Here is a 27,623-nt window from a genome sequence, read left to right on the forward strand (position 1 = left end):
CCGGCCCCCTTCGCCGCGCTCCTCATCTGCCCCGCGCCGAGCGCCGCCGCCGCCGCCGCCGCCGCCGCTCCGCTGCCCGCGCCGCCCGCGGCTCCCGATGGAGACTGACGCGCCCCAGCCCGGCCTCGCCTCCCCGGACTCGCCGCACGACCCCTGGTACGGTCCGGCCCGGCCCGGCCCGGCCTGCCCAGCCCGCGTCCGCCCCGGCCCCGCCAACATGGCCGATCCGGGTCGGGCCGGGGCCTCCCCGGGGCCCGAGCCCGCGCCCCCTGCTCCCTGGCGCCCGGCGCTCACGCGGGCCCTTTGTGTCTCTGCTCCTCCCGCAGCAAGATGTTCATCGGAGGACTCAGTTGGCAGACCACGCAGGGTGAGCCAGCCCGGGGAGCACCCGCCGGCCCCGCACCGCCACCCTGCACCCCTTGCGGCGCCCCAGCCCCGGACGCCCCTGCCCGGCCCTGCGCCCTGCTGACCCCGGGCGCCCTCGTGCCCTCTTCCGCGCCCCGCCCCGGGGACCCCGAGAGCGCAGCACGCTTGGCGAGCGCGCACGGCCCGGCGCGGGTTGGGGAGCAGTTGACGGGGGGGGTGGGTGGGGTGGGGTTCAGGGGGCATCGGGGGGGGGGCGGGCTGGGCCCCCGGGACCCGCCAGCGGCAGCTCCAACTCCGCTCGCACCTGCGGCTCAAACTTTTGTGAGGCGGCTCCCGGAGCGGCGGGAACCCAACCGGAGCGGTCCCCCACTCCAGCCCGGCCCGGCCCTTGCCTCCCCGAGGCCCCGGTGGGCGCCAGGAAGGCTCCACGGGAACCCCCCGGCGAGTGCAGGGGTGGCGGGGGGGGGGGCCGGCAGTGGAGAGCGCGCGCGGGCAGCTTGGCGCGGGGGCGGCAGGGCCGCGCTGGGGTCACCGGGGGCAAAGGACGGGGGAGGAGGGGGAAGGGCTCCGGGCCTGGGCTGGTCCGAAGGCGGGTGTGTGGTTACAGAAGGGCTGCGCGAATACTTCGGCCAGTTCGGGGAGGTGAAGGAGTGTCTGGTGATGCGGGACCCCCTGACCAAAAGATCCAGGTGAGTCGCCGAAACCTCCCCTGCCGCCGGGGCTCGCCCCTTCCACCCGCGGCCACTCACTGCCCTTGTAAACCATCTGCCTGCTTCTCCCTCCTCACTACGCGGCGCAGGGGTTTCGGCTTCGTCACTTTCATGGACCAGGCGGGGGTGGATAAAGTGCTGGCGCAATCTCGGCACGAACTGGACTCCAAAACCGTGAGTGGCCCTCGGGGTTTCGGGGGTGGTGGTGGTGGTCCTTTGGGAGTGGGAGGCTGCCGGAGGGGAGAGAATCAGGACGCTCTCCAGGGGACAGTTGGATGGGGTTCTGGAGGAGAGGGGGAGAGTTTTCTGAGACTTGAGAGCTGTCATGCATTGAAACTTTCTCAGTAGAGTTGGGGGCAGAGGGAGGAAGAAAAAAAAAAAAAATCCCAGGCCAGGCCTGGGAGAAGATGCCACACACACACACCCACTCAGGTATTGACGAGGGCAGCAGCAACAACTACCCTCTCTCTCTGTGAGTACTGATCTTGATACTTCAGGGTTTGGGGTCGAGCTAGGTCCCTCTCCTACCCCAGATTGAGTGAGTCAGGGCCGCAGTGACCCACGGTGGCTTCTCTGAAATCTAACTGCTGTGTGACCCTGTGACACCCCCTTTTGCATTCCAGACCAATGGCAAAGCATCCCAGAGCCCCCCTCCCCTTCTCCCGCCCTCCTTCCCGGACTTTGGTCACTGAGCTCTCCTTGCTTTGTGTAGAAGACAGGCTTGCACCTTCTTTGCCCTTACAGGGGATTTATGAACACGGAGCTAGCAAAAAAAAAAAAGTCCTTCTGAAGACTAGATCTTAGGAGAAGCCGCTTGCTTGGCATTCAAACTCCTGGAACATTTTGCTTGTTTCCCACTGCTCCCCAATGTCTAGAACCCTGCAGGGGGCGCTGGCGGAGGCCATCTCAGGGGTTCCACAAGGAAAAGGAGGAAAAATCATAGGAAGGCTTACTTGGTGATGGGGGGTGACTGTCTGCCGGGGGGCGGGGGGGGGGGGAGGGGGCTGGGACAGTGTGACCTCTCTCCACACTCCCTCGTTCTTCCCCAACCCTGGGCCTCCCTGCTTTGGGCCCAGTCACTGGCTCCTGTTTACCTGCAACAATGGCTGGTTGTGCCCAAGAATTTGTTAAATTACCGTCTGTCCCCAGCTCCTCTTATCTCTGCCCAGTGGCTCCCACTCCTGTTCACAGTAATGAGCGAATGAGGCCAGGCCTCGACTTTGCCTGCTCTTCTGAAAGGATCTTCTTGGCTCAGCCTGAGTGACCCAGGCTGGGAAAAGCGGAGACAGTGGCCTATTGTTTTTTTTGGCGATTATCTGCCATCAAGCAGCTTGTTTCTCCTACCATCCCCTGTCCTCAGAATGTCCTGATGGCTTCTGCTGCTTTTAGGAAGCTTGAATTTTGGGGCTGGGGCTGGGGCTGGGGTGGGGGTGCCTGGCTGAAGGAGTGCAAGATTGATAAGGGAAGGGGGGTGGTGGATGGTGAGATGGGTATCCTCAGGAGATGGAGGCTGCCAACCGCAAGGGCTTTGTCTGTGTTTAGCATCTCTTGGGCTGGGGAAGGGGGCGGGCAGGAGTCTATTTTGGATGCCGACTTTCACCTTTTATTTACTTGTTGGGTTTTATTTATGTTGCCAGCTGTGAGTCAGAGTGGAGGTGGTGTGTGTGTGTGTGTGTGTGTGTGTGTGTGTGTGTGTGTGTGTGATGAGGATTTGGTGCATGTGGGTCTGGGGGAGTATGGCTTGGGTGCTGTCCGTCCGTCGGGGGTCTGTGCATTGAGGTATGTAGGTAGGTGGCTGGGGAGCCACATCTGGGAGAAATGAAAAGATGTGAGTGTCCATAGAGGTATGGAACCAACACTTCAGGCGGGCAGTGCGTGGTTTTGATTGTCCCGAGAGATCACAGAACCCTCGCTGGCGGAGGGACATTGTCCTAGGGGTAGGTTTTGGAGTTCCGTCTCTGGGCAGATTCCAGTAGGAGAGCTGGCGAAATTCTACTTCCTGGTTCATGCCATGCAGGCCGAGGGAGGCTGGGGCCAGTTGTCTAGAACGAGGCCGAGTTTTGAATGGAAGGAACTTTGGGAAAAGATAGATCTTGCCTGTGATTGGCTGGTAACTTCTAAATGATGTCCGTCCGTGCGAGCGGCAAGAAATTGGCATGACCAAGCCTCGTAGGCCCGGTCTGGGTCACAGAGTGTCGCATTCTGTTTCTTACGGTCTGCTGGGGCGGCTTGGGCACCCAGGAGTCGTACCCAGGTGCGTCCTGATTTGGTTCCCTCTGGTTGTTCACCGGCAAGGGCAAAGGTAGCCTTCTGGTAATAACACCTTTGTTTGTGCGGCGAAGGGATGTTCACAAAGGGCCGCTTTCACCCTTTATCTCGTTTGGTCCCCCCCCCCCCCCCCCCCGCAGCTGCCCTCAGCAGAAGTGGGTGTGATTTGTCCCCACTTTGCAGATGAGGGAACTGAGGCAGGTGAAGCTTCTGAGATCACAGGCTTGGCCTCCAGCCCAGAGTTTCTAAGTCCAAAGCCCCCCATGCCTTTTCACACCACGGAAGGCTGCGGCCTGCCTCACCTGGAGCCTGGCTGCAACTATCAGGAGCTGTTTTGTGTACAGCAGCCTCTAGGAGGGCTGGTCAGGGGTCAGGGGTCGCGAGGAAAGAGAACTGAGTCTGTTCCTGGAGGGTCTGGACTCTCCTCCTGGCCCTCTCCAGGCAGAGAGTCTCCGTTGGCAAAGTTAGAATTCCGTGCCTCACCGAGGCAGTAGGGTCACGACGCTGACGCCCGTGTGGCGTCTGTTCGGCAAGGCCTGTCCGTGTCTCATACTTGGTGAAATAAGACTTGTTTTTTTCTTTTTACTGTGAGCTAGACACCGCGTCACATGCTTGGTTTGCATTATCTGCAGTAGTAACCTGCAGGCGGCCCTTTGGAATAGGTATGAGTTGTCCGTTTAGCAGGTGAACTTGACCTTGGAGCTCTTCGAAGTTTAAATAACTTGCCAGGGGTCTCTCATAGCTAGAAAGTGGCATACACGGGATTCGAACCCAGTGTGTCTTCCTGCCCCAAAGCTACTGCGCTTATCCTCACTCCTGTGTTCTGGGGTGAAGGAGACTGGAGGCTGTGCAGCCACCCCAGGCTGTATGGGGTACCCAAGACCACCCCTTACCTGTCCTCTTACATGTCTCTTGCAGATTGATCCCAAGGTGGCCTTTCCCCGGAGAGTACAGCCTAAGGTAGGTGTGCAGATTGTGCGTGCGCGTGCGTGCTGGGGAAGCGCCTTTATCCTGGGCGGTTCCGGGTAATGGTCTCCCAGGCATTCTCTTCTGTGGCAGATGTGTCTGGAACCTCGGTCTGGAGTGTCTCTGGGGTGTGCTGGGGGTGAGGAGAGGGGATACCTGTGTTGTACGGAATGAAGACCCTGTGCATCATTCCACCTGTGTGCTGGGGTGGGCAGCAGATGGCCTGGCGTGTTTCGGAAAAGAGAGGAAGTCATTTTGTTGTCCTGTATTTGAAGCCAATACAGTTTGGACCCTGAGTGTGATTTTAGCCTCATAGGTCACAGTCTCTGGACCCTGAGTCTTGGAGGGACAAGCTTGTCTTAGCTTGGGATGAGAGAGTGTGCCTCTGACTTCAAGTCACTCTCCTGTCTCTGGGTGTGAGGTGTGTTGTGCTTTTGGAGGGGAACCCTTCAAGTCTGTCACCTGTTGTGTTTTTTGTTTTGGGTTTTTTGTTTGTTTGTTTGTTTTTTGGTTTTTCAAGACAGGGTTTCTCTGTGTAGCCCTGGCTGTCCTGGATCTCGCTCTGTAGACACGCCTGCCTCTGCCTCCTGAGTGCTGGCATTAAAGGACCGCCGCATGGCTACCTGTTGTGTTTTAACTTGACCATCCCGGGCTCTCAAGGGTTTTCTTCTAGAGCAGAGGGTGGGCAGAAGGAATTCTGAGCAGTTGAGCAAAAGAGCGCTCAAAACTTTCGATGCAAGGTGAGGACCTTAGATTCAATTCCAGACATCATGGCGACTGACCAGATCTTAGCTTTTAAGCCACTGACTTACGGGGATGGGAAGAAAGGCCAAGTCTGGTACCAGGAGTCTGGGCTTTGCTGAGATCGCCCCAGGACTGGATGATCCTTCTCAAGGAGGTCTCATTTCCCCCCTTGGTGGCAAGTAAGGTGCTCTGAGATTCTGCACCATGAATTCCATCAAGGCTGCCAGCTCCTGCCGGGGTGGAGGGAAAGAAACACGTTTTAGGGGACAGAAAGGGGCATCTCTGGAAAGGGTCCAGCAGAGGGTCTGAAAGCAATTACGGGAGCAGGTATTCGAAGGGAGCCACACCAGGAAGCACATGGTCGGAATTGGGTTAATTCCATTAAGCAGTTTGGTGACAGAAGGTCCCTTAGTGTTAGGATGGGGCTGGGAATTGCCTGGGATTAGCCATGCGCTCCTGGGGTAATTAGGACCATGTGTTCTTCCTAAAACAGGGCTGGGGCCAGGGGGCTGCCAGAGGTTGGGTTGGGAGGAAGGTTGATGAGGAAAATGTCGGTGTTAAGTTTGGTGACACCCTGTGGTGGCTTTGGTGTCTCCCAGGAGGACTGGTGGAGTCTTCGTGCTAGGCAGTGGGTCTGGGCTCTGGGCGTACCCCCCCCCTTCCTTGTATAGGTCCTTAGGGAAGGCATTCTCCATACACAGACCCCAGGGTGGGTGGGAGGCACACTCAACGCCAGCCAGTGTGGGGTGCACAGATGCTTGTGACGGACCTAGAAGCAGGAGACCGAGGGGGAACTTGGAAGGGGAGCCTTAGAGAAGCCGGGGCCCTGGAGAAGCCGGGGCCCTGGAGAAGCCGGGGCCCTGGAGAAGCTGGGCCCTGGAGAAGCCGGGGCCCTGGAGAAGCCGGGCCCTGGAGAAGCCGGGGCCCTGGAGAAGCTGCGGCCACCACTGTGAGCTTGTCAGCTGGCATCCTGGCAGGGGGGACCCCCCCTCCCCCAGCCCCTGCTGGTGGCGGTAGGCCACAGGACTCAGATGCCCACTTTCTCATTCCTTCTCCCCCGACAGATGGTCACCCGAACGAAGAAGATCTTTGTGGGGGGGCTGTCGGTGAACACCACCGTCGAGGATGTGAAGCAATATTTTGAGCAGTTTGGAAAGGTAGGTCTTTTGGAAAGGGGGGTGCTTAGCTGGGGCCGGGGAAGCCCCGGAGAATAGATCAGGCCAGGTTGGGGGGTGGCAGTCAGATCATCCTGGTTCCAGCGCAAGGGCAGAGTAGGGTCTGGCCCTCCCCTCAGGTGAGGTCAGAGCAAGTCAGTTTGGGTTCCCCACCCATCGATGGGCCTCAGACTCTGGACCTCTCCAGGGAGAGGAAGCCGCATGCATAGTCTCTCTGTTACCCTCCTCTGTATTTTTCTCCTGCTTCTCTTCCCAAGGGAGGAGGTGCTCCTGTAGCCAGTTCAATCCAGTCCGTCCTCCCCCCCCCCCTTTGCCTCCTGGGAGCTTGCACCTGTCTAGGCCACAGGCAGCTGCACCTTCCTGGGGAGGATGATAAGACGCCAATAAATAAGAATCCTTATTGCGTTGGGTACCCTGCTTACCCAGGTGGGGAGCTGGGGATGGTGCTGATCCCTCAGGTATTGGGACTGAAGAAAAACATCCCGAAGTCTGCTCTGGCCCAGATAGATGACCAGCCCCTCAGCTCTTGGGTGTGTTGAGATTTCATTTCTGGGCCTTGGAAGAGGTAGGCCATGAATAGGAGGTGTGGGGCCACTAAGACAATAAAGGTATCCCTAGCAAAACCGAGCAGTGTAAACTTCAAGGTTCCATGGGGAAATGTCAAAGGGGGTCGGTCTGTCTGAAGAGCAGGGGATGAAGGAGGGCCGCCTGCTTGCGTGTTTCAGGTGAGATAGGCCAGGGCTTGGGTCCCTTGCCCTCTCCATCATGACATGTGAATTCCCCAGAAGGCCAAGCTGGCCCTCGGCTTGGGAGAGAGACAGTGAGCTGTGGCCGGGTGGGGGGTCTGCAGGCCAGAGGATGCTGACGTGTTGGGGCCAGAGGCCTTGGCTCAGGCGCCTCCTTGGGGACCTGGGTCCAAGATGCAGGGCAGGCAGAGCCTGGGCCCCAGAGGGAAGGGCGCTCCTGGGAAGCTGCAGGCCCCGGCTCGGCTCCGGCGGGGTGTCTTTGTGTCTGAGCACCGAGCATTAGAGCCCGCACTAATCTGATCCAGCAGCTGTGATTGGAGGCCGCCTGCCCCCGGGGCCGGCGTTGCCATGGCAACCGGGCCCCAGGAGAAGCCGTCAGCGGCCGCGTCTTTTGTTCGGGCCTAAATCGGCGTTGGCATGTGAAACCGGCCCGGGGAGGCCAGGGGGAGCTGGAGAATAGGCTGCCAGGGAGCGAGGGGGACAGCCGGGGATGCCAAGGGCCCCGCGGCTGGGGGGCCACCCCCCCCTCCCGCCTGGATCGAGGGGCCGCCACCGAGGGGGGAACAATGGTCAGCCGCCATGGCTGCCACTCAGGCTTAGCCGCCGCCGAACTTGGCGGCTCCCACTGGTCAGCAGGCCTCGGTCGCCTCCCCTCCCCCCTCCAGAGCCCCCCTGCCCCCAGGTTCCCATGGAGACCAAAGCCTATTAAGGACACTGGGCTGGTAGCCTCCCTCCCCTCAGCCGGCCCCAGGATGAGGGGGGGGGGAAACACCACCGGTGTGGGGGTACCCTAGACCCCAGCCACTTTCCTCAGGGGGCCCTACCCGGGCTTCCACCCCACCGCCTCCACGGGGTTCTGTCCAGCCAACCGAGCCCGGCTTGGAGGACGTTGGGGACCCAAGGATGTTGAGTTTGGAAGCCTGGGGTGGAAGAGGCCCGGAAGGACTGGATTTGACCTGAATCAGTTTGTGGGTCAGGCCAGAAACTCAAAGCTGCAGGATTAAGGAGGAAGGGTGTGGCTGTTTTTTTTTTTTTCCTTCTTTCTTTCTGTTCATTCACTCATCCATTCAAAAAATAATTAATTGAGCACAAGTCAAGATGCCGGGTAGAATAGTGATGTCGATTATAAACTGACGCAGCTGCCCTGGTGGGACCTGGGAGTCATTCTCTCCGGTTGGGACCTGTGGGCAGGTCCCTCCATAATAAAGATAATCACAGCTGCTGTTTATCGAGTGCATCCTGAACCCCAGCTCCTGGAAGTTGAGTATTCTGTGTACTCCTTACATTTAACTTCTCTAAGAAATAGTCTCTATGAATACCCATTTTACAGACCGAGGGATCAAAGTCGTAGAAACCCAGAGCCATTTACCCTGAGGACACCCAGCCAGCAAACACAGTATCCAAGACGCCAGCTCACGCCTGCTCTCCTCAAAGCTTCCCCTTTTGATCAGACCCTCCTGGGTGTCCGTTTTCCAGTGCTTAAGCGAGGGGTGAGATGTGCTGAGCCTGACGAAGTGTGCTGAGCCGGCCGAGCTGGGGTTAGAGGTCTGAGTGTGGCCATTGGCTCAGGAGTGAGGGATGGCATTCTGCTGCGGGAAGCTGTCATTTTCTGCTGAGATTCTCCAGGAACCCCACGGTCTCGGGTTTCAGTGGGGTCTTGGTTCCCTCTGGGGAAACCGGAGGCCTGGTCTAGCTTGACCCCTAAGGAGAGAGCTTCCGGGTTCTCTAAGGAGGCCCACCCTATTTCTGGGTCTGCACTTCCTGCTTTAATGAGGCTTGAGAGGCATCTTTTTAAGGCTGATGAAGGGCCTGGAGTAGGGTGGGGAGAGGCTGTGCCTTCTCGTCTGAGGACATATCCCTGCCATGAGGAGTCAGGTCAGTGGTTGGAGCAGACGGAGGCCCAGGAGAAGGCGGGCAGGTTGTCTGTGTGTCTGGAGCTGTGGCTGGGGTTCAGGAGAGAGTAGCTGATGTTGACCCTCCCCCTCCCCCTCTCTCACCTCCTCCCCTCCCCCAGCCAGTGCCAGGCTAGCAGCTCAGGCAGTGAACTCTACTTGCTTTAATTACAGCCTCTAGCTAAAGGAAACCTCAATTAGAGAACAGATCTGTAGCAGAAGGGAGTCTGGCTGCTGGCCTTTTCCAAAAAGGGAAGAGGCTTTGGTTTTCCCACCTCATAATCTTGTTCCCCCATATTTCTTCCTCCAGTACCTACTTTGTGCCTTTTCCTCCCTGGCTTGGTGCGGGACTTGCTGTGTGACCTTGGGCAGGCAACTTCACCTCTCTGAGCCCATTTCCCGTAGCTATACAGTGGGGGATGAGCCTGTGCAGGGAGCATTGAGATGACAGAAGCCAAAATGTCAGGCATACGTTTGGAGTCTAATAAATGCATGGCTGATCCGTTGAGACTCTGACCCGTGGACTCTGATGTGCTGTGATGTCTAGGGTGCTGTCCCCCTGGAGAGAGCAGGTTTAAGATAAAAAGACTGGGGTAGTCAGGAGGGGTGTAGGTTTGGGGGGCCCCGGGTTGGTGTCTGTGGGTCCTAACACAGCAGGCTGTGTTTCAGGTGGATGATGCCATGCTGATGTTTGACAAAACCACCAACCGACACAGAGGTGAGTGCCGCCCCTCCCCCCTCCCTGGCCGGGCCCGGGGCCTGTGATCCATCCGCCAGGGGGCTGCAGGTCACAGCTGCCCTTTCATGGTGCCTCCTGACATCCTATCCCTGCTGCCGATCCAAGTCCTCTCCAGGGCCGGGCCTCACAGAAGGCTTTTGTCCTCTTTCCTGCACTCGAAACTTTGCCAGTTGCAGACACACACACACACACACACACACACACACACACGAGGAGCTGAGGACACCCCCCAACGGGATCCTGTACCCCTTCCTTGGTCAGTGTCTGTCCCCCTACCCCAGCTACCTTGTCCCTGGTCACCAGAACTGAGGCCAGGCTGCCCCAGGGTCAGATAGACTCTACCCCTTCAGGGAGTCTGCCCCCCCCAAGCTAAACCCAGGTCCTCCCCCCCCCAGTCCTCCTGGCCCAGAACCTGGTCACATCTGGGCCTCGCTGCTGTGTCCTGCCTGGTGATTTTCTCCCAAGGGTTTTGCCTTCTGAGAAATCCCAGCCCAGCCCTTGGGGGACTCCCTGAGGGAGGGGGCAGGGGCTGTTTCTCCAGTGGCTTCAGGGCTTTTAGCTTCTTTGGGCAGAGTGGCGTGGGCTGTGAGTGTGTAATGGGTGTGGTGAGGGGGTCTTAAGTGTGCCTGGTATGTCAGGGCAAACACACCTGTAGAGTCCCGTCCCCCCCCAGTGTCTGTGAGATAGGGTTTGCATGTATACCTACATGTTCTCTGTAGGAAGGTTTGTTTGGGCATTTTAGGCGTGAGGTCATCCCCACCTTTCTGTGGAGTTGTGTACTTTTGGGCTCAAGCAACTTCAATTTAAAAAGACCCCCCCCAAAAAAAATGATATCTAGAGAGCTGAGAACGCAGCCCAGTGGGCTAGTAGATGCACTGAAAAAAAAGAAAGAAAGCCGGGCGGTGGTGGCGCACGCCTTTAATCCCAGCACTCGGGAGGCAGAGCCAGGCGGATCTCTGTGAGTTCGAGGCCAGCCTGGGCTACCGAGTGAGTTCCAGGAGAGGCGCAAAGCTACACAGAGAAACCCTGTCTCGAAAAACCAAAAAAAAAAAAAAAAAAAAAAAAAGAAAAGAAAGAAAAATAAATAAGAGAAAAAGCCCCTAAGCCCCGTTAACATCTGTACTGAATACAGATGTTTCCCTTGCCATTAATCTTTGAGCTGTAGAGTGTAATGGGATTTGTGGACCACTTACACTGTGCTGGGCAATAGACCCGAGGTAGGACTGGAGTTTACTGAAGGGCATGTGTGGGTTCTATGCAAATGTGCCATTCTGTATAAGGGACTTGAGCATGGCCTAGATTTGGGGCTCAGGGCAGGCACCTAGAACCCTTAGCCCTCTGATTCCAAAGGATGACTGTATTTTCATGGTGGCTCTGCCACATTAAAAAAAAAAAAGGTTTATTTTGTGTGTGTGTGTGTGTGTGTGTGTGTGTGTGTGTGTATGTGTGTGTGGAGGGGGTGTCTTTGGAGGCCAGCTGGAGTTACAGGCAGTTCTGAGCAGCCCAATGGGAGTGTGGGGGAACTGAACTCACATCCTCTGGAAGAGCAGCAAGTGCTTTTAGCAACTGAGCCGTCCCTCCAGCCCCAGGGCTACCACTTTCTAACTTGGCTGTGTGACCTTGGACAAGTGAGCTCACCTCTCTGAGCCTTGGCTTGTTCATCTGTAATTTGGGACTTGAAACCTTGACTCAGCCAGTAGTTGAGGTGCTCTTAGGCTGTGGGCAGAGCCTTTCATTAACTCTCAGACACTCGCCCGCAAGAGATGAGCTGTGGTATACGTGTGGCATGGGGCTGGGTGTTGACTGTGAGCCCTGGTTCTGACCCTGCCTGCCCCTTGTCTAACCTCTAGGGTTTGGGTTTGTCACGTTCGAGAGTGAGGACATCGTAGAGAAAGTGTGTGAGATCCACTTCCACGAAATCAACAACAAAATGGTGAGCTGGGACTAGATGGAGGTCGGGGATCGGAGGCTGGGACTCCAGGATGAGGCAGTCAGGGAAGCGCTGGGGTTCTGAAAATGGGCAGGGGTGGGGCTCTCCCCGAAATCAGCAGAGCCTGTTCTCCTACACCCTTGAGGACGCAGTGTCACAGGGTGGTCCTTCTCAGAGCCCAAGTTTTTTTTTTTTTTTTTTTTTTTTTTTTTTTTGTGACAGGGTTTTTCTGTGTAACTTGAGAGCCTTTTCCTGGCCTCGAACTCACAGAGATCCGCCTGGCTCTGCCTCCCTAGTGCTGGGATTAAAGGCGTGTGCGGCCACCACCGCCTGGCCGAGCCCAAGTTTTCATAAGATAGGAACCCCAGCTTCATGGGATGGCACACATCTGTAATCGCAACTTTCTGGAGAAGGGCGAAAAGATGGTCACGAGTTCAAGGCCAGCCTGGTCTACATAGCAAGTTGCAAGCTAGCCAGAGCTCCACAATTAGACCCTGCCTCAAAATCAATCAATCAATCAATCAATCAATCAATCAATCAATTTAATCGAAACTGAAAGTAAATCGAATCACAGTACGCGTTCACCGTACGTTTGGTGTGAACATTCAGTGAGTGAACTAGCGGGTGTAAAGCCCTTCAGATGCTGTGAGCGCTTCTTCGTAAGCAATCATTGAAATGGTGACAATGAGACCTGCCGTAGCACGGGAAACTCTGACCCTCCGGTTTCATCGCAGGTGGAGTGCAAGAAAGCCCAGCCAAAGGAGGTGATGTCCCCGACGGGCTCGGCCCGGGGCCGGTCTCGAGTCATGCCCTACGGAATGGACGCCTTCATGCTGGGCATCGGCATGCTGGGTACGTGCCTGGCCCTATGCCTGTGGCTTCTTCCTGCCTAGAACCCCTCCTGGGGCTGGGGGGGGTGCGGGGGGAGCTGTGTGGGTGGGACTTCTCTTCTGTGGTCTGCCCTCCTGCCTGAAGTCCAAGCTGTGCTTCAGATCCGGTGTGCCGGCCCAAGGTGGGCAGTTTGGTGTGGAGCACTGCCCTCTTGTGGTGGCTCCAGTGTAGTCCAGCCGCTCCGTATTCTTTGGTCCCCTGCCGGTTCACCCCTGCTCTAACCCATCAGGGTTTCCGTTTCCATCCCGCATTGAGCGCCTATCCGTGCCATGCCCTCTGCCGGGAAGCCCGGCAGTGACCTCCCTGAGATTTGTGGTCTGTCAGGGAAAACAAGAAAAGACGGACAAATTTAGGGCGAAGTGTAGGATACCAGGAGAGTGTGGTCATAGGGAACTGGACCAAGGCTCTGGAGAACCAGGAGCTGTGTTCGAGTTATGCTGAGTCTGCAGGGTGAGTGGGTGCCAGCTGTGGGAGGTCAGGAAGAGGAAGGGAAGGGTGAGCCGGACACAGGGAGCAGCATCATAGAGGCCCCAAGGCGAGAAGTCTGCTCTTCCTACTCAGCTGATGTTTATAGTGCTTTTTGAGAGGCAGGAACAGCTCTCAGGGCTGTGATTCAAGTGAGAAATAGGAGTCTCTCCATAGAGTGACCGGAGGCCTTGGGAGGCTCAAGAAGGCACCCACAGAGCCCTGGGTGTCAGGGAGGCTCCCCGGAGCAGGTGACGGAAGTGGCCGTGAGCCCTGACAATCAGACAGGACTCAGCTGCACCTTGAAGAGCACCCAAGAAGCCGGGTAGTAGTGGCTCACACTTTTAATCCCAGCACTCAGAAGGCAGAGGCAGGCGGATCTCTGAGTCCGAGGCCAGCCTGGTCTGCAAAGTGAGTTCTAGGACAGCCAGGGCTACACAGAGAAACTCTGTCTCAAAAAACCAAAAAGAGAAAAGAAAAGCACCCAAGCGACTAGGGGAGATGGCTCAGTGGTTAGAGCACTGGCTGCTCTTCTGGAGGACCCAGGTTCAATTCCCAGCATCCACATGGCAGCTCACACCTGTCTGTAACTCCAGTTCTAGAGGATCTGACGCCCTCTTCTGGCGTCCACAGCATTGCATACATGTGATGCAGGACACATATGCAATCAAAACACTCATACACGTAAGAGAAAAACAACATTTGCAAAATACATACATATACATATATATTGGTTTTTGCGAGTCAGGGTTTCTCTGTTGTTTTGGTTCCTGTCCTGGATCTCGCTCTGTAGACCAGGCTGGCCTCGAACTCACAGAGATCCGCCTGCCTCTGCCTCCCAAGTGCTGGGATTAAAGGCGTGTGCCACCACTGCCCGGCACAAAAATATTTTTTAATTAAAAAGAAAAGGTGAATCTCAAAAAAGAAAGAGAAGGGCCCAGCTCTTAAGTTGTTATAGGTGCTCAGCCCTTAGGAAACACGTATGAGGGGACACAGGTACACACATGCACGCGCGTGTACACACACACACACACACATACACACACACATACACATGCACACACACATGCACGCGCGTACACACACACACACATGCACGCACGCGCACACACACACACGCACGCGCGTACACACACACGTACACACACACACACACACACACACACACACACACACACACACACACACACACGTATATAGGGGCCAGGGAGCTAGCTCAGCAGGTAAGAGCATTTCCTGCTTGTGTAGAGATCCTGGGTTTCGTTCCCGGCACCCAGAACTGCCTGCACCCCCAGTTCCAAGGGATACTGCCGTTCTTCACCCTGGCATGCAGGCGGCTCACATGTGGCAGACATACACAGAAACACATGGAATAATAATAATAGTAACTCTTACAGAGGACTTGAGTCTGGTTTCCAGTTCCCATGTCTAGCAGCTCCTGAGTCTGGCTCCAGGAGACCTGGCCCGTCTTGTAGCCTCTGTGAAGACTTGAGGGCTCCCACACAGTCACATAGTGTACACATAATTAAAAACTAAAAATAAATCTTTAAGGAACTGGGCTTGGTGGTGCATGCCTTTAATCCTAGCACTTGGGAGGCAGAGGTAGGTAGGTCTCTGAGCTTCAGGCCAGCCTGATCTACATAGAAAGTTTAAGGTCAGCCTGGTCTATATAGTGAGTTCCAGGACAGCCAGAGTTACATAATGAGACCCTGTCTCAAAAATAAAAAAACAACAAACAAACAAAAATAAATAATAATAATAGTAATAAAATAAATCTTGTAAAGAAGTACAACTCTGTCAATTCTGGAACTTGCTCTGTAGACCAGGCTAGCCTTAAACTATGTAGATCAGGCTGACTTTAAACTCACAGAGATCCGCTTGCTTCTGCTTCTGAGGGCTTTAGAGTAATTTTTATTTTTTTTTTTATCTTTTTATTTTTTATTTTTATTTTGGTTTTTTGAGACAGGGTTTCTCCGTGTAGTTTTGGTGCAAGACACGATTTCTCCGTGTAGTTTTGGTGCCTGTCCTAGATCTTGCTCTGTAGACTAGGCTGGCCTCAAACTCACAGAGATCTGCCTGGCTCTGCCTCCTGAGTGCTGGGATTAAAGGTGTGTGCTTAGAGTACTTTTTAATTTTTAAAGTGTTATTATTTGTGCGTGTGTGTGTGTGTGTGTGTGTGTGTGTGTGTGTGTGTGTGTGTGTCGGGGGGGGCACACGCGTGTGTGTGCATCCTGTGGAGGCTGGAGGACAGTTTCAATCAGTTCTCGTCTTCCTTCTTCACGTGGGTTCTGGAAACTTACACTCGGGGATCATCAGGCGTGCTTAACATGTGCTTTGCCCTCTAAGCCATCTTGCAGGCCCCCCAACTTTTTATTTTTATTTATTGTGACTGTGTGTAGATGAGAGCAGGTGTACACAGGCAACAGGGTACACGTAGGGGTCAGAGGACAACTTTCAGGAGTCGATTCCTCCTTTCCACAGTGGGCTCCGCTGGGCACGAACCCAGATCGTCAGGGGTAGGGGTGGATGCTCTTACCCACTGAACTGACCCTCCCACCTCACCTCACCTCACGACGTGGTCGTCAGCGTTGGGATTTTATATTGATGAAATACTGTCATCTAATGTACTATTTTCTCCTGTTACTAGTTGAGCAGATTATTTTGCTGTTGCCAGATTATTTGTTTGTTTGAGGCAGGGTCTCACTTTGTAGCCCTGGCTGTCCTGAACCAGGCTGGATTCACAGAAATCCACCTGCCTCTGCCTCTCAAGGGCTGGAACTAAAAGTATGTGTCACCATGCCCGGCTCTACTTTATTTTATTATCTATCTATCTATCTATCTATCTATCTATCTATCTATCTATCTATCTATCTATCTATCTATCTATCTATCTATCATCTATCTATCTATCTATTTAGAGACAGGATTTCTCTGTGTATCCCTGACTATCCTGAACTCACTATTTATAGACCAGGCTGGCCTTGAACTCAGAGATCATCTGCCTGCCTCTGCCTCTCAAGTGCTGGGATTAAAACACACATGCCACCACTGCCAGGCTTTATTTTATTTGATTTTATTATTATTATTTTATTATTATTATTATTATTATTATTATTATTGAGATGGACCCTGTAGCCCAGGAGAGTCTAGAACTCACAGTGCAGCTAAGGATAACCTCGAACTCCCAAGAGGACCGGCAGGCACGCGCTGTCATGAGTTTACGTCATGCTGGAGGTTGAGCTCGGGCTTTATTTATGTGCCGCAGCGAGCGTTCTGCTGAGTGGGATGCATCCCAGCCCCAGAGTTGTTCTTTCTCGCAGATCTTGGCCCCCCCAGACAGGATGGGGCTGGAATGAGGCGTTCCACTGTCCCGTCTCGTGTCCTCACGTCCACCCTGCACTTTGAGAAATGCCTCTGTCTTTTGTTTGTTGCTTTTGGCTTCTGTGATCTGTGAGCTGCCTTACCCTCATTTCCAACACTGAAGTGCAGGAAAAGCCTGTCTGCAATCAACAGTTTGCCGGGTACTGGCTCCGTGGGCGGAGGGTCGCTGCGCAGCCGTGGTGACTTGAGTTCGTAGCCCCAGAGAGCCCCTTGAGAGCCGGTCACAGCTTACGGCTGTCACCTCTGTACCGGGGGCTCGCAGGTCACCCGGTCTAGCCGATCGGTGAGCTCTAGGCTCAGTGAGAGACTCTGCCTCAAAATAAGGCGGAGAGTGACAGAAAAGAACACCCAGCATCAGTCCCTGAGAGCAGGCTTGTGCGCGTGCACCAGTACAACACACACACACACACACACACACACACACGCACACGCACGCGCACGCGCACATGCACACACACGAAACTTAAAAAAATAAAAGGAGCGAGGTTGGTGGTGCAGAACCTGGAGCTAATCAGGTCTGAACTTGAATTCCAGCGCTCCGTTATTACTGACTGAGGCGTTTTCTTTGAGAGGTGGACTATCCGCCCTCACAGAAACCGCGAGCGGATGACATGGTGGAAACTGTAGCCTCAGGCCGAAAGCTTCGAGTCGGGATGCCCGGCTGACGCTACCATCGTAAGGCCTCAGTGATATCTCGGGGAATGGCACAGGCAGAGATGACTGTGCGTGCGGAGACCCCGGGCTGCGCTCTGCACACTTGAAAAGCAGCAAATCAGTGTGGCTGAGGAGGCAGGAAATGGGGACCGGAGGAAGGGTGGGCACAGTGGGAGGGAGTTGGGTATCAAGGTTGCATTGTTCTCGGTCAGTGCCGTCTCTCTGTGCCTCAGTTTCCACACCTGTACCTTGAGACTCCTTGCAGTGTTTTCCCATTACAGTAGTTGCAAGGTTTAATGAGATAATAAAATGGACGCTGTGCTTAGCATGAGACTTGTGTGCACAGAAGGCCTCTGGGAAACTGAGGATTATCTGTGGCAAGGTGTGGGAAGAAGATGAACAGCTCAGGTCCGAGCCGGCCGCCCCCCAGCTGTGGGCCAGGCGTCTCATACTGCCCCCTTGTCCCATCAGGTTACCCAGGTTTCCAAGCCACGACCTACGCCAGCCGGAGTTACACAGGCCTTGCCCCTGGCTACACCTACCAGTTCCCTGGTAAGTCCTGCTGGGGTGACCCTCTGCCGCCAGCATGCCCCCAGTCCCCAGGCAGTGTTGACTCCTCGGGGTGGTGGTGTCTGGGGTGCATGGCTGGGGGGTCCACCTAACTGGAGACTTGGAAGGAAGGGCATGTCTGAGGAAGGAAGTCCTCCCCCTCCTCCTTCAACCCCCTCCACAGAAGCTGAGAGTCGGGGCGCCTCCTGTGGCACTGCATGGTACAGTTCTCGCCCAGCCGTTCATTCTCTGTCTGTCTCCTCCCTTCCCCGAACCCCTACCCGACTCCAGGATTGCCACTTCTACCAGAGACAGCACTGGACTTGTAGTGGGGGCTTCCCCAAGGGCCAATGTCAGTCAGGCTGTTACAAACCTACTTAGAGGTGCTGTACTGAGCCCTTACGGGTCACGCAGACTGAGAGCCTACGTGCTGATTTTTTTTTTTTTTTTTGGAGACAGGGTTTCTCTGTGTAGTTTTGGTGCCTGTCCTGGATCTCGCTCTCTAGACCAGGCTGTCCTCGAACTCACAAGAGATTCACTTGTCTCTGCCTCCCGAGTGCTGGGATTAAAGGCGTATGCCACCGCTGCCCGGCCATGCTGACTCTTAAAGCTGAAATACTCAGCATAAAGAGAACACTAGACCTGCCATTTAAACAGAAATTTCAACAAAATTCTGAGCTGGCCTGTTATTATCATTTTCCTTGAAGTCTCAAATCATTCCCCGGCCCTTATTCATTCATGTAGTGCTGGGAATGGACTTGGGACCTCACACACACCAGTACTCTAGCACAACCTCATCTCTTAATATTGGTCATTTGTCTTTGAAACAGAGGCTCCTGTAGCCTAGGCTAGCCTCAAACTCACCATGTAGCCACACGGCACCTCTTCAGTGCCGTGATCACAGGTCAGGCACCCAACCAGCTAAGCTACAACCTCAGTCCCCTGCCATTATTATTATTATTATTATTATTATTATTATTATTATTATTATTATTATTATTATTATCTTTTCCCCCCCAGTACTGGGAATTGAATCCATGGCTTTAAGAGTGTCAGGCAAGTGCTCCACCACTGAGCCACATCCCAGTTCATCTGAGTCTTAGTTACTGGAGGGTCCCTAAGCATTTGTATCCTGTGCCCTTGGGCTGTTTAACTTGGAGTCCTTAGTACGCATGTTGTCCGACCCTCTCAGGAATCCCATTTTATAGACTAAGAAACCAACTGCTCCCGAAAGACGGGGGAGCTGCTGCAAAGATCCCCGGGGAAGGCGTGCTGCGAGGCGCTGACCCCACCCAGGGACACTGGCTGTCCTAGAGGACTGAGGTTCAGCACCCATATGGTGGCTTGCAGCTGTCAGTAACTCCGGTTGCAGGGGACCTGAAATCCTCCTGAGCTCCAAGGGCACCAGGTATGCATGTGGTATGCATATATACTTGTAGGCAGAACACTCATACACACAAAATACATCCTTTTGGTGTTTTTGAGGCATGATCTCTCTGTGTAGCCCTGGCTCTCCTGGAACTCATTCTGTAGACCAGGCTGGCCTCAACCACCTGCCTCTGCCTCCCGAGTGCCGGAATTAAAGGTGTGCACCACCACTGCAGGGCTAAAATAAATAAATCTTAAAACCAAAAAAACCCCCCCCAAAAAACGGGGCTTGGAGTACCGCTGAGTGGTAGAGTGCTCGTCTGGCTTGTGTAAAGACCTGGGTTCGACTGTCAGCAGCAAAAGTCAAGAATCTAGTGCCGGTGTTGCCTGTGCCCAGGTTTAGCTGGTGCCTCTGGCTTCCTTCCTTCTTTCCTCTTCCTCTCTGGGCTGTGCCACCCCTCTGCCCCCGCCTCACCCACTGAGACTGTGCACTCTCCATCCCGGGGTCCTCGAGTCCCATGCATGGCCTGTCCCCCGACCCATGGTCCCCGTGGGTGCATCTCTCCCCCCTCGGCCACGCCGGAGGGGCCCCCTTACTTCTTCCTAAGCTGTTTTACGTTTCATTTTAGAATTCCGTGTAGAGCGGACCCCTCTCCCGAGCGCCCCAGTCCTCCCTGAGCTTACAGGTCAGTGGCTCGGATTCCGTGTATCTCATAGGCCACGTGGGGAGACAGAGAGAGGGAGAGGGACCATCCCCGGGGAGAGCTGGCAGGACCCCATCCTCCCGCCCGCCCGCCCGCCCGCCAGCCCCATGGCTGTGAGGACACGGCAGACCGTACCTGGGCACTGGCCAGTTGGTTCAGCTACCTGGCCCTCGAGGGTGGGGCGTGAGGCCAAGCAGAGCAGATGGAGGTAAAGTCACTCATTCATCCGTTCAGCAAATATTGATCCAGCGCCTCCCGTGCGCCAGGCACCACGGAAGCTCTGGTCCCCAGTGGTGAACAGACCAGGGTCACAGACTTGGAGCACAGTGGGCTCTGGGGACTCGGTACACGGACCCGGGCATGCCTGCACTGAGTGCCAGCCCATCCTTGAGGGGCTCCAGGTGCGGCACTCACGTCTCATTTCTCCCGAGAAGCCAGGACTCCCAGCTTTGACTCTCTCATACGGATGTTCAATCTTTATTCTGTCATAGTAACGCCCCCCCCACACAACTCAAGAGACTGTGGGCCAAGTGACACGTATCTGTTGGCTCCATCTGACCCCAGGGATGTCCGTGGGCTCCCACTGGGAAAATGAGGTCAAAGTCCCTGTCCGTGAGGGCCCCAACCAACTCAGTTGTGAGGCTGGGGCGAGGCTGAGCGGGGAGTACTGTGCACATGAGGGTGGGCCCCAGGGGTTTCTCTGTCCATCCCGCTTCTCCTCCACCCGACCTGCGGACTCCGCCCCCGACCTGGCTCTGTGTGTGTGGGGGACTGCTTCAGATCTTCCTTCCAAGGGATGCCCCAGCGGTCTGTCAGAACAGGGGTGGGAGAAGAGAGACCCAGGGCAAAGGACAGGGAGCAGGAAGCAGAGTCCCCGTGGTGGAGGAGATGATGGCCGTCTAAACGAACAGAGTGCTCTGGCACTTGGAGCAGAGGGCTTTCCTGTCTCCTCACGTAAGACCTCTGTGTGAGGACCTACTGTGTGCAACGTGTGCCACCAGGCCACGGGGGGGGGGGGGGCAGAAGGAGCAAGGCCCTGCTGTTACTGAATATGTTCAGGATAGCGGGGATAACACATGTGTATTATGCCAAGAATAATTCTTTACACTTTGATAAATGCTCAGTGAGGTCGGCTACTTAAGAGTTTGCTTTGTGAAAGGTTAGACCTTAGTGCCCAGGGTCTTCTACCCGGTAGGCCTGAGTCAGGAAATGTCAATGCTGATGGTATCTTGGCAGGGGGAGGGCCTGGGTTCCAGTCTCCGTAGCTCTTGGGAATGCGGTGTCTGAACTTTTCTCTTGGCTTGGGACAAAGAGATTTGGGTATGTCTTTTATGTGTTCAGTACATATTTATTGTGCCGACTCTGGGCCAGGCACTGGGGGGACGTATAAAAATAAGCAGATAAGGCCCCTGCCGTCCAGAAGCTGGTGTGCTAGTAGAGACGGATGGATTAATTAAGTAAATGAAGTTTCTTGGAAAGATAAAGCACAAAGCTGTGCAGAGCGCGTAGGGTTTCATGCTGGCGGAAGTGCCAGGAGAAGGCGAGGGGGTGAAGTCTCAGCGAGAAGCCGCCAGCCAGATGACGGTTTGCAGAAAGGGGGATCCAGAGCTCAGGAGCCGCAGGCGCTGGGTCTGAATCCCCTGCACAGCGACTTTGCTAAAGATTTCCGGGGGTTGGACTGCTTGCCTCGTATGCCCGAAGCCCTGGTGTCAGTCCCCAGCACTGTGTGGAACCAGTTACAATGGCACACACCTGCAACCCCAGCGCTTGGGAGTCTGAGACCAGCCTGGGCCATGACTCAGAAAGCCAAAAGAAAATGGAGGGGAAAAAAAAAAAGAGCAGAAGTCTCTTTTACCTTTTTAGTGCAGGCATTTATTAAGCACCTGTTGTATACAGAACTGAGGAGGGAAACAGACGTAGAGGACAAGAGAGGGGCATGGATCACTTAGCCTGGTAGTCAGGGCGGCCCTGGGGAGCGCAAGGGGGGTTGCAGGACCCACAGCAGCAAGACATAGCAGAGCTGGGGTGTTACCAGCCTGACCCCGTGGGGAGCCCTGCAGCTCACAGTACTCAGCCAGTCCTGCCTTGAGGTCATGGGCCTGGCTTCTGTGCCCTGGGCCAGTCGGTGACAAGGAGCATCATGTCCCCTGCCAAGGGCCCTGTGGACAAGGAGCTACTGCCTCTGCCACAGCACATCAGCGGTGTCCTAGAGTCCAGAGTGGAAACTGAGGCTGGGCTGCTCCCTGGGACCCGTCAGTCAGGTCAGGGCACGGAATGGCTAGCCACAGCGGCTATCTGTGCTTTGACCCGGGGCGGGGGGGACACACAGTGACCTCCTTCTCCAAGCTGGGGCCAGGTAGGAGAAGCCTGCCAGGTGGTAGGGTCCCCTCCTCCTCGCGCTCAGTGCCCACACCTTGTCTTCCAGCTATTCCTCTCACCGCATATGGTCCGATGGCGGCGGCGGCGGCGGCAGCGGCTGTAGTCCGAGGGACAGGTGAGGCCTTCTGGGAAGGGAGCTCCCGAGGGGGTGGAGGAGTCCGGGAGGAAGAGGCTCCTGCTCCACCCACTGACAAAGGGGTTCGTTTATCCACTCACCCACACGTGGGCTGAGCTGAGTACGTGAGCCAGCCGAGGGCGACGCTGGCAGCGTCCCCCCAGAGCATGCACAAGCTGTTGGGGGGTCGGTGTGCCGAGGGGCAGCGTAACCCGGAAGATCGCTGCTGCGGCTCTAGAGGCATCGGGTCCTAAGGAGCTGCCGGCGGGTGCTTTGGGGGAGGCCGAGGAAAGGCTTATGGAAGAAGGGGCAAGGATTGTTCCGGCTGAGAGATCAGTTAGTCTGCATGGGTCAAGTACAGGAGCAGGGAGGGGGGGGGTGAGGGGGTGAGGGGTGGGGGTGGGAATGGCTTCTAGCAACAGGGTGACCTAGGCCAGCCTTAGACAAGGTGCTGGGCCGCAAGAGAGGAGGACTTGGAGGGGCTCACAGGGAGAGGAGGCTGTCCGGTGGTCAGACAGAACGTGGTGGGGGCTGGGGAGGAGGCCTTCGTGATCCCCAGGGAGGGGCATCTACAGGTCCGGGGCAGGGATGGAGTAGCTGTGGTGGGGTGGCCGTGGGCATCCGGGCTATCACCGTCTTCTTTCTGGGTTACCAGGCTCTCACCCCTGGACGATGGCTCCTCCTCCAGGTTCTACTCCCAGCCGCACAGGGGGCTTCCTGGGGACTACGAGCCCCGGCCCCATGGCTGAGCTCTACGGGGCGGCCAACCAGGACTCGGGGGTCAGCAGTTACATCAGCGCCGCCAGCCCCGCCCCCAGCACTGGTTTCGGTCACAGTCTTGGGGTGAGTGGCGAGGCCTCACGGCCTCCACCTCACCCCCTCATCCTGGGAGGTCTCTGAAATTGGGGGAGGGAGAGGCCTTGTCCATCTTCTCGGGCAGAGTGAGACTGAGGGATGATGGCAGAGAAGAAAGTGTCTGTGAGAAGGACGAGAGGGTGTCTCTCTCCTTCCCGTGTGGTCAGAGTCCAGCTCAGGGTTGCCCTCGTTTTATCCCTGGTTCTGTGCAGGTTCCCAGGCCCTGCCTTGTACACGAGTAGATCTGTATCGGGGTAACACGTGCCAGCTAGAAGAATCTGCGTCTCCCCCTAGGGTTCCCACGGGGGGGACAGGAGGAGCCCCCCAGTTTGTCTGAACTTGGCCCAGGATCCTAGGAGTCTAATTCTTTTCTTTTCAGGGTCCCTTGATTGCCACAGCCTTCACCAATGGGTACCACTGAAGCAGGGGAGAGGTGGCAGGAGGTGAGGAACTGGAGGTGGGTGGGGCCGCCGCGGAGCCGGTATTGTGAATGCCAGCCCCATTAACCACTAAATAGCGTGCACAGCCTACGGGGGGGGGGGGGGGGGGGGGGGGGAGACAGGCCTGGATGCCCTCAGTGGCCAACAAACCCAAGAAGTTGCTTAGCTTGCTACAGTCTGATGTAAATTAAGCCAGGCACGGTGGCAGAGGCCTACAATCCCTGCACTTGGGAAGCTGAGGCAGGAGGATTCCTTTACGCTCTAGCTCAGCTAGGGCTACCTAGTGAGATTGTCTCAAAAAGAGAGCGGGAGGGCTGGCCGAGTTGGTCAAGGGCCTGCTGGGCAAGCAGGAAGACCGGAGTTGAGATCCCACATCAAAGGGTGAGCACAGTGGCCCACGCCTGGGAGCCCCGAGCCCCGAGGGGCGGGTCCCTGAAGCTTGTTAGCCAGCCATTCTAGCCAAATGGTAGAAGACGATTGCCACCAGCCACTGGCCTCCACATGCACATGCACACGAGCGCACTTACGTCCTCACCTGAATGTGCATACACCCACACCAACAAGTAAATACACCATACAAACACACACAGCTGCACAAAGAACATATAACTTAGCTCAGCACTGGTGAGACAGAGATCGGTAGATTATAAGTGCAAAGCCAGCCTGATATGTGTGGCAAGACCCTGTCTCAAGAAGCCAAATATTAATTAATTAATAGAACAAATATGTAAATGAATTATAAGTTAATTGTGCTTCACTGGACTGACAGCGTTTTTTGCAATTGATAACACCCCACATTGCTTTCTGTCTAAATTGACTCCAAGTTCCCAAAGGAAAGCCTTACACATCAAGGGGTTTTTTTGTTTTTGGTTTTTCGAGACAGGGTTTCTCTGTGTAGCTTTGCACCTTTCCTGGAACTCACTTGGTAGCCCAGGCTGGCTCACAGAGATCAGCCTGGCTCTGCCTCCCCAGTGCTGGGATTAAAGGTGTGCACCACCACCGCCTGGCACACATCGAGGGTTTTAATTTGTGCTGGGGATTGAACGCAGGGCTTGTGCATTCCTAGCATCATCTACACTGTGTGCGGCCCCAGCCCTGTCCAGGTTTGGTTTGGTTTTAAATTTATTTTATGTGTCGGCATATTTTGCCTGCATGTATGTATGCTCACTAGGAATGTATATGGTGCCTGCCGAGGCCAAACAGGGCATCAGGACTTCTGCAGCTGGAGTTGGAGGTGCCTGTGAGCTACCATGTGGGTTCTGGGAGCCAAATCCAGGTTCTACATAACAAGTGCCCTTAACCACAATACACACAGTAAATCTTTAAAAAGGTGTAAAAATAACGGGGTGCGGTAGAGATGGTTCAGTGGTTACGAACACACACTACCCTTTGCAGAGAACCTGAATTCACACCTGGGTGGCCCACAACCACCCGTGACTCCAGTTCCGGGAGTTCAGATTTAGTGCTCTCTTCTCCCCACAGGATCCTGCACTCACGTGCACGTATACACACAAGTGAACATTTTCATTTTTGAGACAGTCGTACCGTGTAGTTGCGGCTGGCCTGGCACTTGCTGTCGGAGACCAGGCTGACCTCAGATCAGAGATCTGCCTACCTCTGCTTACAGGGCATGCACCACCATGCCCAGCAGTGAACATAGTTAAAAACATAATAACAAGATAAATCTTTAAAAATGTAAGAATACAGCAAACACACGAGATACTTCCAAATAGCTTACAAGGTGCTGTTTTCAGTGGGGTTCAGATCAGCTTCCCAGGGAACAGGACATAAACCTAGCCGCTCAAGATCTGGGGTAAGCACCCAGCGCCAGCCCCCCCAGGGGACAGGAAGTGTAAAGTCTGAACTCGGAAAGGGGGCACGCCTATCCTGTGGGCCCCAGAGAGAGAGGCCAGGGGGGCTACAGCGCCCTCTGTCTGTCTTGCCGTTCCCTTTCAGCGCCCCAGCCTGCAGCTGACTGAGGACCAGAGTGAGCCAGCCAGGGGATGGGGACACCTCAGCCGCAGCAGCCCAGCCCCTCCGCTGCCGCTCCGCCTCGGACCGCTACTGCCTGTCCCCCAGCCCCTGGGCCCTGCTCTGCTGTCCCCACACATCTGGTTCCCTTACTAACCTCCCTTTTCCGACCTTGCGCCCCCCCCCTTTCCCTGTTCGCTTTTATTTATTTTGGATTAGCCGGTTGCCCCCCCCCCCACCCGCACCCCTACCAGATTTCCCCTCTCGGGTCTGCCCCGTCCTCCCCTGCTGCCCCGTTTAGAACACCCCAGAAGGCTTTTGTATCTGCGCATAGCTAGCGTGGGGACAGAGGGAGGCGGCTGCGGGCCGCAGCCCCAACCCTGTTTTTTTTTATTCTGGCTTTTCCCTCTTTTGCTCTTTACATTTTTTTTTTTTTTTTTTTTAAAGGAACTGTTTTTAAACTGTTTCTAGGTTTGTGAATGTGAAGCCCCAGGCCGCAGGGGGCAAGGGGCCAGGTGCCCCCCCACCAGCTGAGAACAAAGTGTCTATCTATGGGTGTGGTCTCCTGGCCACCTCCCTCCAGTCCTGGAGAGGGGGGCGGAGGGAGGGCAGGGCGGCGGGGAGGCCAGGCCGAGCCCCTGGAACCATCCCGTCCTGTATCATATGTAAATACTGTGAGGTGAAGTCCTATCCCCACCCACCCTCTCTGAGGCCCCCTGGGGTGTGGGCATTGCCTGACCCCCACTGGGCCAAGGTCTCCCCTTTCCCCCCTCCCCGTCCGTCCCCTCCTCCTCAGACTTACTGTAAGCTTGCAGACCTCAGCTCTCGCCATGGCAGGCCCCACACACCCTCTCAGGCCTCCTGGGTTCAAGGCCTTGGGCCGACTCTCCCCAAAAACCCAGTGTGTGTGGGGGGGGCGGGCAAGGGGCCAGGGAAGAGGAGGGCTGCCTAGAGCCCCTGCTGGGAAGGAATTAGCTCTCCAAAGGCCTCCTGGCCACTGCTTAGGCGGGGCCCCTCATGGTTTCTGCTCTGAGCCCTCCTCCACCGTGGGTGGGCGTCAGGGGCACTTCAGTAGGGAGTAGATGCCAGGAAAAGCAAAGGGCTTCTCAGGGAACCCCCACATTCTCACTGAAGTTTCCCACCAGGATAGTCCCGCATCCAGAGCCCCTGGAGCCCCTTTCGGAGGAAAGAGACAGGGTCAGGGTGTGAACGTGGAGTGAGACCTGGCTGGTGCGGCAGGGCTGAGGCCTACCTGCTGTTGTCCCCTCTCTGTGTCCTTCCCCACCCAAGTCTGAGGCTGGGGGCTTAAGCTCCCTTCCCCAGCAGAGCCCCCCAACCCTCAAAACCCCCCTTGGAGAGTTAATTGTCCGTGTGAGGCGCTCATTCAACCCATTAGCCCTGAGAACTCAAAGCAATAATCTTCGTCACCAAGATGCGCGGCTGTTTTCGGTTTTTGTTTTTTTTTTGGTTTTTGTTTTTGTTAAATATTTCCTAATAAAAGAGAAGCTGCATTTTACTGGTTTTTTATTTTTAATTTTCTACGCATCTGAGCTGAGCCCCGGGAGACTTAGCCCCCCCTTCCCCCCCTCCCGCCCCCGCCCCTGTCCCTGGGCCCGCTTACCCCACTGGGCCTAACTGTGGGTTCAGGGACCCGGGACTCCATTTTCTGATTTGTTTGAGAAAAAAACATTTTTTTTTTTTTTTAAAGGATGTTACATGGTGTTTTTGAAGCCAGCAAATTCCACCCTCGGTGTCTCTCCACATCTGTAACTTCTTTTTCCAGGTCTTATTTTGTTTTGAATTCCTAATAAATTATTTGAAAACGGTGCTGAGCTTGCGTCTCCGTGTGTGTCCTGTTTTGAGGTGCCCCTCAGGGGAGGTGCAAGGTGCCTTATGACTCTGTCCCCCCTCTAGGTCAAACTGACATAAGAGAGATGACCCGTGGGAGACTGGCGGTGTAGCTCAGTGGTAGAATGCTTGTCTGGCATGCACAAGGCCCCAAGTTCAATCCCCAGTACTATAAGACAGAAGGTAGAGTAACAGGAGAAAATGATACCTGTTGACTTAAACCTTAAATGGCACAAGTGTTCTCATAATGATGGCTCAGGAGCTGGCGGATGGCTCGGAGGGTAAAGGCGCTTGCCACTCAAGCCTGTTGGCCTAACCTTGATCCCTGGGTCCCACATGGTGGGAGAAGGAAGAGACGGACTCCCCAAACTGTCCCCTGGTCTCAATAACCACGCGCTTACCCATGTGCGTACGTGGGTGCATGCACACACAAAACGATGAACTCATTCCGAGGAAAGCTTTATGAC

General features: G+C 55.4%; 1 protein-coding gene across 6 annotated transcripts; it reads left to right on the forward strand.

Annotated features, from left to right (window-relative positions):
* On the forward strand, nt 1–27,140 carry Msi1 (musashi RNA binding protein 1). Of its 6 annotated transcripts, none has more exons than XM_076561324.1 (15): nt 5–156; nt 327–367; nt 974–1,055; nt 1,166–1,250; nt 4,263–4,304; nt 6,119–6,211; nt 9,537–9,585; nt 11,457–11,539; nt 12,271–12,388; nt 17,399–17,479; nt 19,474–19,530; nt 21,974–22,042; nt 22,698–22,885; nt 23,277–23,340; nt 25,294–27,140. In XM_076561324.1, the coding sequence occupies exons 1-14, from the start codon at nt 98–100 to the stop codon at nt 23,316–23,318; spliced, it is 1,089 nt and encodes a 362-aa protein (XP_076417439.1). In that variant the 5' UTR covers nt 5–97; the 3' UTR covers nt 23,319–23,340; nt 25,294–27,140. The 6 variants fall into 6 exon arrangements, with proteins under 6 accessions (XP_076417442.1, XP_076417441.1, XP_076417439.1 ...); XM_076561325.1 differs by having other exon boundaries at nt 22,731–22,885; XM_076561327.1 differs by lacking the exon at nt 19,474–19,530 and having other exon boundaries at nt 1–156; nt 22,731–22,885.
* The last annotated feature ends 483 nt before the right edge of the window (nt 27,141–27,623 follow it).

This window comes from Peromyscus maniculatus, chromosome 23 (genome assembly GCF_049852395.1).
Source record: "Peromyscus maniculatus bairdii isolate BWxNUB_F1_BW_parent chromosome 23, HU_Pman_BW_mat_3.1, whole genome shotgun sequence".
Lineage (NCBI taxonomy): Eukaryota > Metazoa > Chordata > Mammalia > Rodentia > Cricetidae > Peromyscus > Peromyscus maniculatus.

Coding starts and splice junctions, on each gene's coding strand:
- Msi1 (XM_076561324.1), top strand. CDS start 98: ATGGAGACTGACGCGCCCCAGCCCGGCCTCGCCTCCCCGGACTCGCCG. Junction 4,305..6,118: donor CCCGGAGAGTACAGCCTAAG/GTAGGTGTGCAG, acceptor CTCCCCCGACAG/ATGGTCACCCGAACGAAGAA. Junction 11,540..12,270: donor ACGAAATCAACAACAAAATG/GTGAGCTGGGAC, acceptor GTTTCATCGCAG/GTGGAGTGCAAGAAAGCCCA.